The 17,943-nt window shown below is 33.1% G+C and overlaps 1 protein-coding gene and 1 non-coding gene across 2 annotated transcripts; one reads left to right on the top strand and one right to left on the bottom strand.

Annotated features, from left to right (window-relative positions):
- Window positions 1-893: 893 nt before the first annotated feature.
- On the bottom strand, window positions 894-1,015 carry Trnal-caa (transfer RNA leucine (anticodon CAA)). The gene is made up of 2 exons: window positions 978-1,015; window positions 894-939 (listed from the first exon to the last, which is right to left on the bottom strand). It is a non-coding gene; the product is annotated as a tRNA-Leu (tRNA).
- Window positions 1,016-1,255: 240 nt separating this feature from the next.
- LOC134273380 (pseudouridylate synthase 7 homolog) lies at window positions 1,256-15,412 on the top strand. The gene is made up of 16 exons (XM_062755574.1): window positions 1,256-1,276; window positions 3,630-3,974; window positions 4,453-4,543; window positions 5,651-5,752; window positions 6,251-6,392; window positions 7,956-8,085; window positions 8,441-8,518; window positions 9,056-9,184; window positions 9,430-9,555; window positions 12,835-12,896; window positions 13,179-13,336; window positions 13,639-13,816; window positions 13,994-14,116; window positions 14,200-14,269; window positions 14,383-14,534; window positions 14,870-15,412. The coding sequence occupies exons 2-16, from the start codon at window positions 3,652-3,654 to the stop codon at window positions 15,034-15,036; spliced, it is 2,031 nt and encodes a 676-aa protein (XP_062611558.1). The 5' UTR covers window positions 1,256-1,276; window positions 3,630-3,651; the 3' UTR covers window positions 15,037-15,412.
- Window positions 15,413-17,943: the final 2,531 nt, after the last annotated feature.

Below are 17,943 nucleotides of genomic sequence, written 5' to 3'. Positions count from 1 at the left end.
AAAACTGCTTGTTGAAAGCACAGGGGCCTGTAACATACTGTATTTGATTTTACGTAATCACTATATGTATACAAAAAGTTTTTGTATATATATATAGTGATTACGTAAAATCAAAAACAGTATGTTACCGGCCCCTGTGGTTGAAAGCTGGCACATTAAGGCTTTTTTATTACTTAATTTATAAACAACTTTGAAACATAATTTATTTTGAGGTATCAATTTATTGGAACAGATTCATTAATCTTATCTTGTTTTATTTCAATTTGTGAGTTAGAAAAAAATCCAACTGCAACCAAAAGTACACGATTTTATGGTCTTTCTCCTTGAACATTGATCAAGTGTTTATACTCACCATTTTTTATTGAGCATAAAGAGAAAATTATGCCATAATGTAAGAATGATTTAATTTTTAGAAACTTATACAGTATTACAATCGTTTGTTGATTAATGTAAAGTTAACCTATTGCAACTTATAAAATACTAGCATATAGTTAGATGAAATAAGTCCTATTTTTGTGTTTTTATATGCCCCCTTTTCACTGCAATAAAGGCTACCTCCGATTTTCTTTTCATTTTTTAAAAGAGGGATGTGAATTGCGTGATATATTTGAAAATCAAAACATTTCATCATTTAATTTGTCAATTCCATTGTTTATTGAGGAGTTTTAGTATGTAATTGTGTATAAAATCACGAAAAATGGTCCATATCTTGATAGTGCCCCCATTTGACTACAATAAAGGCAAGGTATTACAAAATTTCATTCTAATTTTTCTTAGCATAATACATACAAATTTATTTCCAAGAATCAAAATTTTTTATCATTCCGTTTTCGTAATATCCAACTAGATTGGGCCTCGTTAAGTGAGAAAAGTGAGTGAGAAAAAAAAAGGTGTGTCAGAAGTGGGATTCGAACCCACGCCCACATTCGTGGACCAGAACACTCGCCTTCATGTTATGTGAAGGAAGAGTTATTACCCTTGAGTCTGGCGCCTTAGACCGCTCGGCCATCCTGACAACTGCAAGAAATTGTGTTTAATTTATTTCAATATATAAAATAGTTAGATTGTTTTTAATACTACCTGAAAATGTTCTCCTTTTTGTTAGAAATTTTCTTTACTGAATTGTTTTCATTAATTTTTCTTCAAATATTAGCGTGTTAGCATTATAAGGGTTAAAGCCGTGAAGTCTTCCTGTTACTCAGAGAACCAGCAAAAAATTGGTGCCCCTTTCACCTCACGATATACACAGCTTGAAACAGTTTCAGCTCAGGATCTGGTAGATCTACCGTAAGCAAATTATTCTACGAATTTTCTGTTGACCATTAATGTTTAATTGTTTTTTTCCTACAGCACTGTACAGTGCTACACAATCGATGCAAAGGAAATAAATAGTAAAGTGGTTTAATCGTGTACAACAGCATGTCAATCTGAAATTCCTTTGCCTTTGGCTCATACCACAAAGGCCCGTAACGAATTATTTGTCTTTTTAAAATTAGACCACCCCTATACTGCTTTTGGCCAGTGGGACAGTGAAAGTAATGAGTTGACCAGTAAACTTATAGTTTCAGACCAAGTGATAAGAAAAAAAAAATCTTATTCCATCAACTAGCCAACTCAGGGCTCTCACACCCATTTTTGGTACTGGGGCCGGGGCCATTGAAATTGGGAAAAAAGCGATGTTTTTATAAAAATTGGGAAATTTTTACCAGTCATAAGTTAAACTCTTACAACAAGAAAAATCAAATAAACACAGAATAATTAGATGAACTGAAAGGAATCATCATCATCGACTTACTCATAGTAGAAATATTTTTTTTCTACACTGACAACAGTACTGCAGGGATAAAACTTTTTGACCACTACAAATAGCAAATACCAGCAGATTTATTTTTACTATCAAATTGTAATATTGAACTTTTACTAGCATTTTCTCTCCTTATAGTAATTCATATAAGATTTATACAAATAATCTATAAAAAAAAAATAATAATTTACCTCTTGGAAGCATTTAGGCGGTTTTATTAAAGATGAAATCTGAACAGATACAGAAAACTCATCCTTATATATTTAAAATTAAATCATTAAATACACTGGGAATATATTTTGTGGAAAATTACATAACTTTTTTACTCCAGTTGATTAAGTGATAGTAAATAATTTAATGGAATATCCAACGTTACATTGTATTTACCATAAACGAAGGAGTGGAGGAAATTCGGATTAAAAGCAAACGATCGTTTTTGGAAGTAAATAAGTCATGTAGTGCTGCAAAATGGATACGATTATGGGGATTTACAAACATTTGGAGCATGGTACCTAATTTTTTTTAATTGTTAGGGAATCTAATACCAAAACAGTGAATAAAATACCTGTAGGCCTAGTGCTTATCATTCAGTCATTGGTAATCTGAATTTTTAAGACCTTTCTCTCTAGCAAAAGGTGGCAACCACAGGTCGCTTTTAACTCACAATTTTAATTCTCATTTACTCAGGTAGATAGGTCGTTAGGTAGACGGGTCGGCAGGTAGACAGGTCAGCAGGTATGCGGATCGACTGGTAGACAGGTCGGCCATCAGGGCTCAAGTGGAGAGTAGAATAATATGCGAAAACTAACCCTAATCTCTCGGATTGATGCGAAACTAACCCTAATCAGTAGAGTAATGTGTGAGGACTAACCCTTATCTCTCGGATGGATGCGAGACTAACCTAATCAGTAGAATAATGTTCGAGGATTAACCCTAATCTCTCGGATGGATGCAAGACTAACCCTAATCAGTAGAATAATGTGTGAGGACTAACCTTTATCTCTCGGATGGATGCGAGACTAACCTAATCAGTAGAATAATGTGCGAGGATTAACCCTAATCTCTCGGATGGATGCAAGACTAACCCTAATCAGTAGAATAATGTGTGAGGACTAACCCTAATCTCTCGGATGGATGCGAGACTAACCCTAATCAGTCGAATACTAGTGCAAGGACTAACCCTAATCTCTCAGGTGGATGCTAGACTAACCCTAATCTGTCGAATAATGTGCGAGGACTAACCAGAAACTGCTTAGCTGTTGAACTGCCGACCTGTCTACCTGCCGACATGTGACGGACCTGCCGACCTGTATATTAGCAAATGTTTACCTGCCGACCTGTCGACTTCTCTACCTGCCGACCTGTCTACCTGCCGACTTGTGACGGACCTGCCGACCTGTATATTAGCAAATGTTTACCTGCCGACCTGTCGACCTGTTTTAATTTCTAGCAGTAAAATATAACCAAATCACAACTATATGAAAGAATATCCGCCGTAATATGGAACTACATATCCGTCAACTCCACTTGATCCGACTAAACCATGGAGAAAAATCTGTTGAATTAATTTGGTTACATTTGCTACAGTTGCACTTGTAAGAATTTTTCCAAGTGTAGCAGCCGAAATAATGTTGAACTCTGCTGTATCTGCACGGGAAGCAGATTGGGAAAAATAGGTCAAAAATACAATACAGGATATGAGTCAATACAATGTTTTTGAGGATGAAAAATTCCAATGTCAGCTTCAACAAATCTTTTTTTAAAAAAAATAATTTATGATGATATGTTTGACTGTGAAATTTGTCATTGTGAATGTCTTTTACAGACACAGCTAACAAAAAAGTAGAATGCCTCGCAGAGGTAGGGGAAGGGGTTCGGGAAGGGGTCACTGGAGAGGAAGAGGCAGAGGAAGGTCGGGCCCTCCCCCTTCTGGAGCCCCAAATGAGGATCCAAATGAAATGTGTATGGAGGTCTCGGAAGCTCAGGCCGAGATGAGTCAGACAGACGACCCCTCATTAGAAGGGGAGACAGCGGGGGAACCAGAGGAGGGTACAGAGAAGGAGGGGAGCCAGGAGGGGGAACCAGAAGGAGTTTTCTTTAGAGAGGGGGATGTGGGCATCACAGAATACATCAGTTCATCTCCTGGATTTAATGCCATCATCAAACAAAGGTTGTTGTTACTTTAATGTTTAGTTGAAATTGTTCTCAAAACTTGCAAGTTATTTTTATGAAGTTTAATACTTGACATAAATGCCTTTATATTCAAAAAAAAAAAATTAAAAATTTTTTTAGCATTGGTAAGTAATTTTTTTTTAATGAATTCATTAGAATATATTAAAATTATTCTCTTCTTGCCCACTTTGTAATCAATCATAAATATTCTTCTTTGAATTGACTTTTGAGAAAGGATTTTCATCCAGGAACTTTTACAAAGAGTAAAAAGACTTATTTATTTCTAAATTTTGAGGGATAAATATGAGAAAATACTTTTAAATTTAATGATTTTATGTTAAATTGTCTGTTTATTTTTTTAAAGTTTAAGTATATTTTACAAAGTACATACATGTATAATCAATGGAAAAGAAACACATTTTAAGCAAGGTCTTAAAAAAAGTAATGGAATGTAATAATTATGTACCAACATTTAGGTATTCAGACTTCATAGTGAATGAAATAGATGAGGAAGGAAAGATAGTGAAACTGACCAACATAGAGGTGGACCAATCCCTGATAGAGACTGTATGTATGTCTGTCAGTGTACACAATGTCACAGCAAGGTCAAGGTCGTGTCATGACTTCTTACAACTTACAAGGCAGTCAAAATATTTAAGTACTCTGGAATCATTTTAATTCAGAGGAGGAGATCGAGGGATGGTAGGGAGTGTCAGGAATAATCTAAATTACCAGAAAATTACAGGTCTACTCAAACGCATTGAAAATAATTGGAAATTTCGTATACAGTGTCAAACATTATGAAAATACCTCCCTTAAAAAGTTAATGATATTTTAAAATTTTTACAGAGTTATGAAGGAAACATTAACCTACAAATTCATTTGCATTGAATTTTATATTTTAAGTGTAAATCATTTGATTATGCAATTATTTTTAATTAAAGGTGAAAAAAATCTAACTTCAAGTCAAGTCTCTATGCCAGTCTTGCTAATACATGGGGAAACCCTCTCCTCTCCCTTGAAATAAAATGGCTCCACTGTTTTTGTTTTACAGAATTTGAAATTTTTTGAATGCTCTGTAAGTCTTTTTAACACATTTTACTGTACTCAAGTGGTGAAAAAAAAGAAGTTGTGACACAAGATAGACCTAATAAATAAATGATTTTACCGATTTCACAAAAATGTGTCATTGTGTATGCTGACAAGTCTGGAGAAAAAACACAGAACTACAGAAAATTACAAAAGAAATTATACCACAATTAGGGAGAGACAAAAAAACCCAATGATTTACAGAGTGTCAGATGTTGTATACTTTCTTTTGTGATTGTTTGAAGCTTTGGGAAACTGTAGTGTTTGTGTACATACAATATCTGAAGCAGTACATGATAGTGGTATTGGTTGACCAATTTAATGGTCGAGTATAAATATTTTATGCCTATAAAATACTGATGCAATATGCATGGTCCTTTGTCAAGAAAACAGTATATAGAAACATATGCAAATATCAAATTAAGGTACATTGTGTAATTCATAATCATCATGTTCATATTGCATGGAAGATTTCTGTGTGATGCTTGGCTTTTTCGACCTTTCAAATTTTTTTTATACATGTATTTCAAACTTCATTCAGGTAAGCTGTTTGAATTCCATCTAACCTGACATTTCTTTTTTAAGGACACAGAGGAAGATTTAGAGGGAGTTCTTTCCCCTGAACAGAAAGAGATTCTGGATGACTTCAATGCAAACCCAATACATGAGAGGACAGTTGATATCTGTGTAAGAAGTTGAATTCAGATACACACTGTAGGGGGTTTTAAATTTATAAACATCATAAAGTGTTGACCTATAAGCATTGTGTAATAACTGAAAATAAACAAATTTGAATTTTGCACTAATTTTTGCAAAAAATCATTTGGACGATAAAAATCTTTATTTTTGACTTTATACCAACAAAATGATGTGAATAAAGAAATTGAAATCAAAATTTTTATTAGGTAGTCATATAGACCATTTCAAGGTAGCTGAGGTACTGCACTTTTGCAGGGCAATATGACGTAAAAGTAATTGTTAAAGATACGTCATTTAATTATCTGTCAACAAACACTTGAACAAATGTTATTATTTTGCCCTGCAAAAGTGTAGTACCGTAGTTACCGTGAAGGGGCTAATTATGTTTACATCGAATTTACATTGAATTTTAGCTAATTAATGTCAAATACTGGCAGAATGAACACAACATTGATGGTTATATTAACCAATTTTGAAATGTTTTAGGCCCCAGAGGATAAAGAACTGAGAGTCAAAATACACCAGATTGTGAAAAAGAACTACAAAAAACTTCAGTCAGATACTTTATTTGAAGACGATGTAAGATTTATACAAATCACAGCTAAAGGATCGAATAGAGGGGGCTCTGGTGAGTACAGGTTCTCTTTACGTAAATTCCTTATTTTTTGCCAGTACCGTAATTTTGGGTTATAGGTCGATGGGGTATATAGGTCTCATTTTCAATTTTTGAAAAATCAAATACTTACTATATAGGATGAGGCTTTGTTTCCCGTTTTCTAAAGATGCTTAACACAACGTATTGGGGTTATGGACATAAACGTAAAGAAATTAAACAGGTATTTTAATGAGTACAAATTTAAATAAAGTTTTTTTTTTAAAAAAGTAGTTAAAACTTCTTTGAATTGTGTTTCTACCCAACTTGCCTGTTCAATGCGATAAACACCGTTGTTAAATCAAAGGCATAAATAACACGTAAATACATTATTATTTTACAGCTATAATAAGAACTAAAGAAAAATTCTGATTTCAGAACAACTTAGACACATTCCTGTTATTTACTTTATTTACCGAAGACAATTACTTCGATGTTTTTATTTTTCTTCTCCAGATTTATACCATTGAATGTACATATCAGCAACAGTAAAGAATTGAAATCATATTAACACTCTAATAAGCTTAATTTATAAATTTAATTGAGAGTACATTCACAATTTGACTGTCAACATGAATTTCACGGCTTTGTTTGTTTAATGATGTGTAACACTAATACATAACCTCACGGGGTTTTCATGCCCCGCAGGCATTTAAACCAACTGAACACAGGTGTTACACCTTTGTGTACACAGTGTAAATCCCTTTATCTTTCAGACAATTTTCTGTTAGAAGCCAATCTTTGTATGCCGGTAATTCAATGTAAATTATATTTCTGTCACCCGTATTTATTGCTAATTCTTTGCTTAAGACAATAAAAATATTTAATATACTATTTCAATGGGCTCTAATAAATGATAAAAACACTATGGGAAAATTTTTCCTTATTTTAAATTTTGATATGGTTGCGGTTTTAAAAATAATTCCCAAATGATCCGCATGATGTTAATGGATAATACGTTGGGGAGATTTAACATAGATTTCAGCACCATAAAAGTAAAGGTGAGTAATTTTATTTTGTGTGTGGTGCTTCTCGCAAAAATATGGGATTATTAATTCCACATATATATTTAGGAATCTACAGTAATTTATTAATTGTCCTAGAAGATATTCATGAAGTTTATTTTCTCAGGTTTAAAATTTCACAAGTTAAATATGATAAGCAGGGTTTTCTAAGGAAGCAAAGATTGTGGTTTGTTTGGGTTTTTGAGGCAACAATTGATGGTAATAACAGAAGACCATTTTACAAAAGAACTTACAACTAAGACTAAAAATTTAATTTGCTCATAATTTTCTTATCTATAAATGACTTAATATTTTTGAAAGGGTGTAGAAAGGTACTTTTTGTAGTTTCATCTTTTGATACTTAATCAACTTTTATTTAAAACTTTCATAGAAATTTGAAACATAAATAATTCTTTGAAAATAGTATATTTTATGTTTACCATGTGTTAATTTATAAAATCACAAAAAGAAAATTAAGAAAAGTGTTTTCCTTTAAAAGCAGCACACTTAACTTATTGATCCTGTTTCGTTTCAGGCCAATATTTTCGCCAGAATTATATGCAAAACCCCTGGCCCCCTGGGTGTGGAAACTACTGCCGATTTGTCCTGTATAAAGAAAACATGGATACGATGGAAGCTATCAACAAGATGACTAAGCTCTTTCAGTAAGCCTAATTTGGTGCATAATCTTTTGAATTTGTGGTGATTATTGGTAACATAATTTTTTCTAGACTGCTAAATAGTACAGAAATTGTTATCTGGTTATGAAAGGTATACTCTAATATATGGTTATCCATTGAATTTCTACCAATTTTTTGAATAGGAGTAGTTTTAAAATCTACAAATTGAAAATGAAAGCTGCTGTAATGTTATCATGCGATGTTCACAGCTTATAAGCTTTGTGCATACATGTAATTACCTCTTACTTGAATATTATGCTTTCATTTTAAATTTTACTTGTAAGTAATGCATCATTAGAATTGTGGTTTACTGGGTACACACTTAGACACATATTTGCAGCATTAATAAGAACATGTTCCAGTTCGCGGGTACCAAGGACAAGAGAGCAATTACATCACAAGAAATGACTGCATACAGGTAATGTTAAATACATGCACTTATATATCTTTATCCTGAAAACCAATTTCTTGAGTAACATTTAGGAGGAAATGTGAGTTGAACATCCCATCTTTTCAATATTTTCAACTATAATGATTTGAATTATCAGATATCTTGAAATTTTTTCTTTGGTCCATCTAGTTTGAGATAACATGGTTTGATGTTACTAATTTTAAAAATAAATGTTGCCCTAGTTTTGCAGATATATCCTATGAATCTTTATGAACCACATTGTTTTACACGTATATGAAGAACATTTCACTCTAAGAATTTTTAATTGAGTTTTCTTTTTAAAAAAAAAAACACATTTTGACAGATCTAATGCATTCACTACAGGAAAAATTTACATGTATATCGTTATTGTAGTTTGAAACACTTCTTGTTTAGAAGTAGGTGAAATTGTTGAATGAATGAAAATTTATTTAAATTATTTTTAGATACAAGATTTATATCCAAAAAAGTATACTTTAAGATTTTTTACCCGTGTCGTTAATATGATGTTTATTTTATATTCAGGGTGAGGGCTGAGAAGCTAGTGGGCGGAAATCGTAGCTTTCATAAGATGGCTCTCGGCAACTTCAGATATGTGGACCAGCCTCTGAAATTAGGTCAACTAGGGGGCAACAGGTTCACTATTGTACTCAGGTAATCACTTTAAATTGCTTAGTATACATGTTTTTTTCTTATCTTGAGAAATTGAATACATGTATATACAGTTAAATACCGTATTTTGAACTGAATGATAGTCACTCTGTTATTACAAGTTCCCTTTTACAGTTTCTTTTACAATTTTCACTTCCCTCTCTTGACCCTTTCTTTATACGGAATCTTTGGAGTTTGAGTTACTTAGGTTGGTAATATATATAATCCACATGGTATTTTTTTACCAGGAGTGTGTCAGGGAGTGAGGAGACCGTACAGACTGCCCTGGAATCCTTAAAGACTAACGGATTCATTAATTACTTTGGGATGCAGAGATTCGGCACCACCACCATACCCACCTACAGGGTGGGAAAGTAAGTACCACTACCATACCCACCTACAGGGTAGGGCTGGGACGATACAACTTTTTCTATATCGATACGTATCACGATATTTGAGCCCCGATACGATATGTATCACGATATGTTTAATTGCCTATAAAATCTTTTTTTGCATTGAAATAAACAAATTATTTCTTTGCAAATGAGAATTATTTATTCAAAATAGTTGTTTATGCATTGTAAAACAAAAATATTTTACTCAAGTGGTGTTAATTATTATTTATTTCATATTTATATTTTATGGAATGCCATATACGACAGCCAACTGCTTACTGCCAACTGCTGACTGCTTACTGCCAACTGCCAGATGCTTACTGCCAACTGCTACACATATTTGAATAAATTTTCATAGTTTCGTTAATATTTATGTGAATTTTCAAAAAAAAAAAAAAAAATCAAAATTAAAAAAAAACATGGATCCAGGATTTTTTTCCAGGAGGGATCCACCCCAGTCAAAATCAATCGAACTCAGAAATTTCTTGACAAATAGCGTAAACTCCTTTCGTAAACATGAAAAATTATTTTGGCGGTGTGGGTTGGTTATGTTCCATATCTTCATATCTATGATTTTCATACAAATTAACTTAATACAGATCCGCATTTTCGGGGGGGGGGGGGGTGTTCCAAGGTCAGTTTTAAGTACTCATTCTGAAACCATTGATAAAAAAGTAATTGCTCTTATGTATAACTCCTTTAATAAGGGGTAGATTTTATCAATTGAAATCAGACTGAACATATCATCAGATCTTCAAATACTAATGAAAATGGATAAATGACTCCTTAATCTCAACGTATGTTTTTATTAATGTAAAATTCAACATATGAGATCGATGAAGTATATTATTTTTTATTCGTTATCTTATAAAATGACCATTTTCCTGTTTTAACCCCCCCCCCCCTACATGAGACAACAAAATCTTTGGAAAGGATAAAAACTGAAAAAAGGATTTGTTGTTGATAAGATTCACAGGGGTGTTATTTTAAAAATAAATTTCAATTTCCCGTTAAGGTAGGATTCTTCTCATATTTCTAATAATTAAAAATTAATGAAATTTTCACAGAATCAAGAAGACAATATTAGTGAGTGATAGTATCAGTAAAATTAAATTTGACCGTTTTATATTTGAGGCAAGGTCAGGTCAAGGTCATTATCTTTTTCCTTGACATTTTAAAGAATACAAAATAACTGTTGCCAATCATGTGATAACCACTTCTATTTCAAAAGTTAAATGATTGTTCTTTTTGCATAAAAAACATATTACTATATCAGGTCTATAGCATGATATTACCAAATTTACATAACTGGATATTGGCTAATCCGAATTTTCTCTGTTTTTCTTAATTTTTTAGGATATATTAGTTATTTTTATATGCTTCCTATATTTAACTTTTTCTTATTTTCACATATAATAAAGTAGTCTTATAAATGTACAAAATGATACAAAAACGAAAAGTATTCATCGTTTGCTAAGAGAGAAAAAATACTTTTTATGGATTTTTGGCTCAAATCTGCACTTTGATAGGAAGCGTTTAAAAGCTAATAAAGTTCTAGTTTGTTTGAAAATCATATTTATTTGATATATTTTGAAAGTTTAGTCCCTCATTATTAATTTAAATTACTTTTGAAAATTTCTCCAAGTCTTCGATTGAGTAAAAATTATAACTAAATTCATTGTTTTATTATAATTTTGAGAGGCAGAAAAGAAGATATTTTCATACGCCACCATTCCGCAAAAAATATAGTCCCTGCTAGTTTTCAAACACAGTTTACCATTTCTATTTAAAGTTGTACAATTGTGATGAGGAAAGAAAAATATGGTCTTTTAAATTCCTTACACCTCAATATATAAGACATATAAGCAAATATACTTTGAATGTTTCATCTAGTAAGAAACCAGAGAAGAATCCTACCTTAATTTTGAACCTTTGAACATTTTTCTCAAAGATTTATATATCTTTGTTTTTACAAAAATAGTTTTATGTTTTATATGCTTAGAGGGGGGGGGGACCATCCCTTTGAAATTTGTAAAGGTAAAGCTTGAGACCCCCCCCCCCCCCCCCCTTGCCAAAAATAATTTTTCACATTTAAGAATTTAACTGAGTTTACTTTTTTTCTTGTCAAGAAATTTCTGAATTGGTTTTTTTTCTACCCGGGTGTCCCCATAGCCACCTACAGGGTTTTTTGAAAATACACATACATATATCAAAATAAATATGAAAATTTATTCAAATATGTGTGGCAGTTGGCAGTAAGCAGCTGACAGTCAGCAGTAAGCAGTTAGCAGTTGGTTGTAAGCAGTTGGCTGTCGTATATGGAATTCCATAATATTTATATTTAACTTATTTATTTTATATATTAAACCCCAAATGTTAAATAAACAAAGAAAAACAGAAGTCAGATTTTTTTTGGCAATATTTCGATATTTTTTCAAATGTATCGATATGTGTATCCTCCTCACATATATCACAATATATCGATGTCTCGATATATCGTCCCAGTCCTACTACAGGGTGGGATAGTAAGTCATCTGCTGTAAAGAATTCCTCATTTTTGAGTTTGATTGTTTTTTTTATGTTATTTAATACATTTTCCAAGGATGTATAAAGTCTTAATTGGACCAAATATGTAAGCTGACCTTTTTTTCATTAGAAAAATAGTACTGCTTATTTTCAAAGAAAATAAATGGTTCATCATTTCAAAATGAGTTCAGTTAAACTGGATACATACAACTTGAGACAAACTACTATGACAATTTTTTTCAAAGGATGCAGATATTTTCGATATACAACAGAATGTCAAATGCATAGGGTATTTGTTTTTATTCTCTGAGAATATCTTGGTATGACTTATAGACTGATTTAATTTGCACCTCTACTACATCATTACTTGTACACTGAACAACGCTAGTACATGTACTAGCAGCATATAATAGAATTTTCTATTAAAGCTGTGGCTGTAAAAATAGCAAATGTAATATGCTGGGAAATTTTTCTGCAGGTAATGGTGGCTGGGTGTTTACAATCAACAAATAAGAAAACATCTTTAAAAGGTTCTATAATATTTATTTGAGAGACTGATATGGGGTTTACATTTATTTTTCCATCTGATCAGTCAATCTAGTTCCCTTACATTTTACTTGACTGCACCACACATTTACTAGACTGTCTCTGTTGATACTGCCCCAATGTCAAACCGTGTAAAGAAAGTTTTAGGGGGAAATATTCTTTTGAAAAACTTTATTTTCATTTCAGAGAGTTACTGAAAGGCAATTACAAAGAAGCAGGAGAACTCATATTGCAGCCCAGATCAGGGGGTATGTTACACCTAAGCTTATCCTACATGTACCTATTAAAGTTGACATTCAGCATCTTCAAGACTGATATCTCATATACCAGGAATTTGTCAAAATTATTTTACCTTCATGTTTTTAACCTTTATATCTGGTATCTGGTAATTTACTCTTGGTCTTGTCTAGTGAGAGAAAACATGTTTATAATGAGTTCAGATGTAAAATTTCAGGTCTATAATACAGGAATCAGTGTTAATAACTCATACATTTATCTTGGGTTTTGATTGTGTTTTATCTTTTACGCAGAGAGAGAGTTTATCTCGGAGTGTAGAAAGAATTGGTGGAAGGATAAGAACTGTGTACAGATGCTGAAAACTTTACCACGGAGATACGCAATAGAGAGATCACTCTTAGAGGGCCTCATCAAATTCGGAGAAAATAACTACGCCAATGCCTTCCAAATGGTACGTATTCAGAAGAAAATAACTATGCCAATGCCTTCCAAATGGTACGTAACCATGCCAATGCAATTCACATGGTACATATTCAGGATTTAGGATTAAAAACATTGAACACAGTTCAGAGAAAATAATCATGCCAATGCCTTCCAATTGGTAAATATTTAGGATTAAAAAGATTGAACACTCTTAAATATTAAGAGAAGTTTTTTTTACTCTGTTCTGAATTAAAGTTCAAACTTACTTTAGACAATGAATTTGATACAATTATTTGTATTTAAAATAATATTAAAAGATCTTCATTTTAGGTTCACAGAAATACTCGTATGCTGTATCTTCATGGTTATCAAAGTTATATATGGAACCATATTGCTTCACGTCGTCTGAAGGAGTTTGGCATGTTGCCAATAGTTGGTGACCTAGTTTTCAGGGGTGACTTAAAGGATGTGGCCTTCAAAGAGGAAAACCAAGAATCCTCTACTAATGGTAGGTTAACAATTTTGCCAAATAATACTTTCTTTAGGGTTTTAGGATTTTATAGGAATTAATATACATTAATATGAAATATTATGAAGATTTTGTAAAAAAAAAATTATTTTTAACTTCTGAGTGTAGTATTTGTTACTTTGATGTAAATTTTCAAGTATTTTCACCATATTGTAGGAGGTAACACCAGTTCTAGGGTAACCCCAACCCTAGTGACCAAGGACAATTTATCTCAGTACACCATACAGGATGTTTTATTACCCTTACCAGGGTTTGACATCAAGTACCCAGATAATGAAGGTAAGACATAATACAATGAATTTTACAATGTATTTAAGGTAGTATCAAATGGTTTGAGAGGTCTATTTTATTTTTATTTGCAGTGGGTAAATGGTATACCGATTTCTTGGAAGCAGATGGGCTGACATTGGAAGGACTTAAACACCCAAATAAGTAAGAAATATACATGTAGATATGGAATAAAATCAACAGCAAGTTAAATATTTATGTTAAAAAGGCATAAATAAAATATTCAGTGGGCAAAATGATATTTCCTTATTTTACAGGCAGTATGCATTACCAGGTGCCTACAGAAGACTACTGTTAGTTCCAAGTGATTTAAAATGGAAAATGTACAAATACACAGATGTCACCAAGGAGCTGACCTTGAGTGACCTTGACCTCATTAAACAAAAACCTGAGCCTGTTTCAGAACCAGGTAAGTTACATGGACAGAAAGTTACATTAGCATAGAGTTACACTATCATAGTCTATTTTCACCTTCTTATACAGGCTTAAATTAAGACCATCAAAATGAAAGTACATTGTATAAAAGTATCCAAAATTTTGGCATGTAACAATGTACATATTTTGGCTAAAATATTTTTAAAAAACACTACCAAACTTCCTTGTTGTATAAAATAAGCTCAGGGAAATCAAGTTATGTTGTTCTTCATGATAACATGAGTAGTAATGAGTGATGCGTTTATCACACTTGCCACTTATGTACCATTTCCTTTTGTTTAAATCTTTATATAAAATTGTTTTTAACAGATGGTATTTCAAATGCATTGAAAATTGAAATGTCTCTTCCACAATCCTGTTATGCTACTATGGCCCTTCGTGAAGTTCTTAAAATAGACACTTCTGCCGCATTCCAGTCTACGCTGAATCAGAAGGCCAGATCACATGACCACTGCTGCCAAGGAGACTCAGAGTAAACAACAGGCCAATCTATCTCAGTGAAATCCATTATTTTCATGTTAAAAAAGACTTGAAATATCTACATTCTCCTGATAAGAAAACATGGGACATTTATTAAACGTGTTAGTAAGAAATGTAAATTTTACAGTGCTATTTTAAGCTGGTAGACGTTGAACTTCCTTTAAAAGCATGGTGAATAAAAAAAATCTCAATTGCCCATAAATCTGAGCTGTTTTTGCACATACTGACATAGTTACATGACCCGAGAGATTTAAACTGCATTTTTTGAATTCAAATTTCATCAACAAATAATTAGTAACAATTTCTAATGTCAGTTCCCTTGTATATTAAAATATGCAATAACATCAATGTTGATATTATTATTCATTGTGTCATAATAAATGAAAAAAAAACCCCATTAGATTTCATTTACCCGGTATTTATTTTTGGGTACTATCTTGTACATATATATGTACATGTATTTTTGTAATCTGTCAATCCTACAATATGGCGTACTGGTAGAGTGTTCTGTCTTATAATCAGACGGTTCATTGTGGAAAAACTCTTGGATCCATACTGAAGAAATTATGAAAATTGGTTGTTCTCAAAATTCATCAAAATCTTCTTGAAAATGTCACACTCTCCGAAGTCGATCACCTGAAAAATGCCAACAGTTGAGTGAATAATTATTACTGTAGTTAAAAACAAAACAAGGTAACATGTGCTTTTTAAATTACATTCAAATCTTTAAAATGCAAACTTTTGAGTCTCTAAAAAGTTCATAAACTGGACAAAATACTGTAAAGCAGGCTTTATATTTTAGCGGCTTTGGCACTGACAACAATGCTCTAATTCATGATTACCGCTAAGAAATCATTTATATATACAATATACTGAGTGGACATGTGTAGCGCTAATTTATGATTACCGCAACAAACCCATACCCAGTGATTACGGTAAATTTTGAATACGCCATATTGTGTACAGTAAGTTAGGGATTATAGACTGTTTTATTGATTATTAGCTCACTTGATCTGAAAGCTCAAGTGAGCTTTTCTGATCACATTTTGTCCGGCGTCCGTCTGTCTGTCCAGCTGTCTGTCTGTAAACTTTTCACATTTTCGACTTCTTCTCAAGAACCGCTGGGCCAATTTCAACCAAACTTGCCACAAAGTATCCTTGGGTGAAGGGGATTCAAGTTTGTTCAAATGAAGGGCCACGCCCTCATTCAAGGGGAGATAATTGGGAATTAATGAAAATTTGGTGGCATATTTTAAAAATCTTCTTCTCAAGAACCACTGTGCCAGGAAAGATGAAACTTATGGGGAAACATCCTCAGGTAGTGTAGATTCAAGTTTGTTCAAATCATGACCCCGGGGGGTAGGGCGGGGCCAAAATGGCCAACCAAAGTTTTACATAGAAATATATAGGAAAATTCTTTAAACATCTTCTCAAGAATGACAGAGCCATAATTCATCATATTTATATGGAAGCATGCTCAAGTAGTGTAGATTCAAATCATGACCCCCAGGGGTAGGGCGGGGCCAAAATGGCCAACCAAAGTTTTTCAAGATATATATAGGAAAATTCTTTAAAAATAATTTTCAAAAAAATAGCAAATCCATGATTGGTCATGGGACTACTTTTGGATTTAAACTTTACAATAATCAAAGTACTGAAAGTACTGTTAGACGGAGGCTTCATGTATGAGAGAACACAAAAGAAATATAGTTGTCATACATAGCTGTACATGTATATATATAGAATATTATGAGGAATAATGTGTAGTATTTTTTTCAATTCAACATTTTTAGCTCACCTGAGCCGAAGGCTCAAGTGAGCTTTTCTGATCACATTGTGTCCGCCGTCCGTCCGTCCGTCCGTCCGTCCGTCTGTCCGTCTGTCCGTCCGTCTGTCCGTCCGTAAACTTTTCACATTTTCGACTTCTTCTCAAGAACCACTGGGCCAATTTTGACCAAACTTTGTACAATGCATCCTTGGGTGAAAGGGAATTTAAATTGTTAAAATGAAGGGACATATCCCCTCGCAAGGGGAGATAATCAAGAAAAGACAAAAATAGGGTGGGGTCATTAAAAAATCTTCTTCTCAAGAACCACTGGGCCAGAAAAGCTGAAACTTATGTGGAAGCATCCTGGGGTAGTGTAAATTCTAAATTGTTCAAATCAAGACCCCCAGGGATTTGGCGGGGCCACAATGGGGAATCAAAGTTTTACATAGAAATATATAGGAAAAATCTTTGAAAATCTTCTTATCAAGAACCACTGGGCCAGAAAAGCTGAAACTTATGTGGAAGCATCCTGGGATAGTGTAAATTCTAAATTGTTCAAATCATAACCCCCGGGTATTGGGCGGGGCAACAATGGGGAATCAAAGTTTTACATAGAAATATATAGGAAAAATCTTTGAAAATCTTCTTCTCAAGACCCACTGTGCCAGAAAAGCTGAAACTTATGTGGAAGCATCCTGGTATAGTGTAGATTCTAAATTGTTCAAATCATGACCCCCGGGGATTGGTCGGGTCCACAATGGGAAATCAAAGTTTTACATAGAAATATATAGGAAACATCTTTGAAAATCTTCTTCTCAAGAACCACTGTGCCTGAAAAGCTGAAACTTATATGGAAGCATCCTGGGGTAGTGCAGATTCTAAATTGTTCAAATCATGACCCCCGGGGATTGGGCGGGGCCACAATGGGAAATCAAAGTTTTACATAGAAATATATAGGAAACATCTTTGAAAATCTTCTTCTCAAGAACCACTGTGCCAGAAAAGCTGAAACTTAAATTGAAGCATCCTGGGGTAGTGTAGATTTTAAATTATACAAATCATGACCCCCGGGGGTTGGGCGGGGCCACAATGGGGAATCAAAGTTTTACAAAGAAATATATAGGAAACATCTTTG

This window comes from Saccostrea cucullata, unplaced genomic scaffold (assembly GCF_032062105.1).
Source record: "Saccostrea cucullata isolate Sc308-1 unplaced genomic scaffold, CSIRO_AGI_Scuc_v1 ctg195, whole genome shotgun sequence".
Classification (NCBI taxonomy): Eukaryota; Metazoa; Mollusca; class Bivalvia; order Ostreida; family Ostreidae; genus Saccostrea; species Saccostrea cuccullata.
The sequence above is the reverse complement of the archived record's forward strand: the minus strand, read 5'-3'. Positions and strand labels throughout refer to the sequence as shown.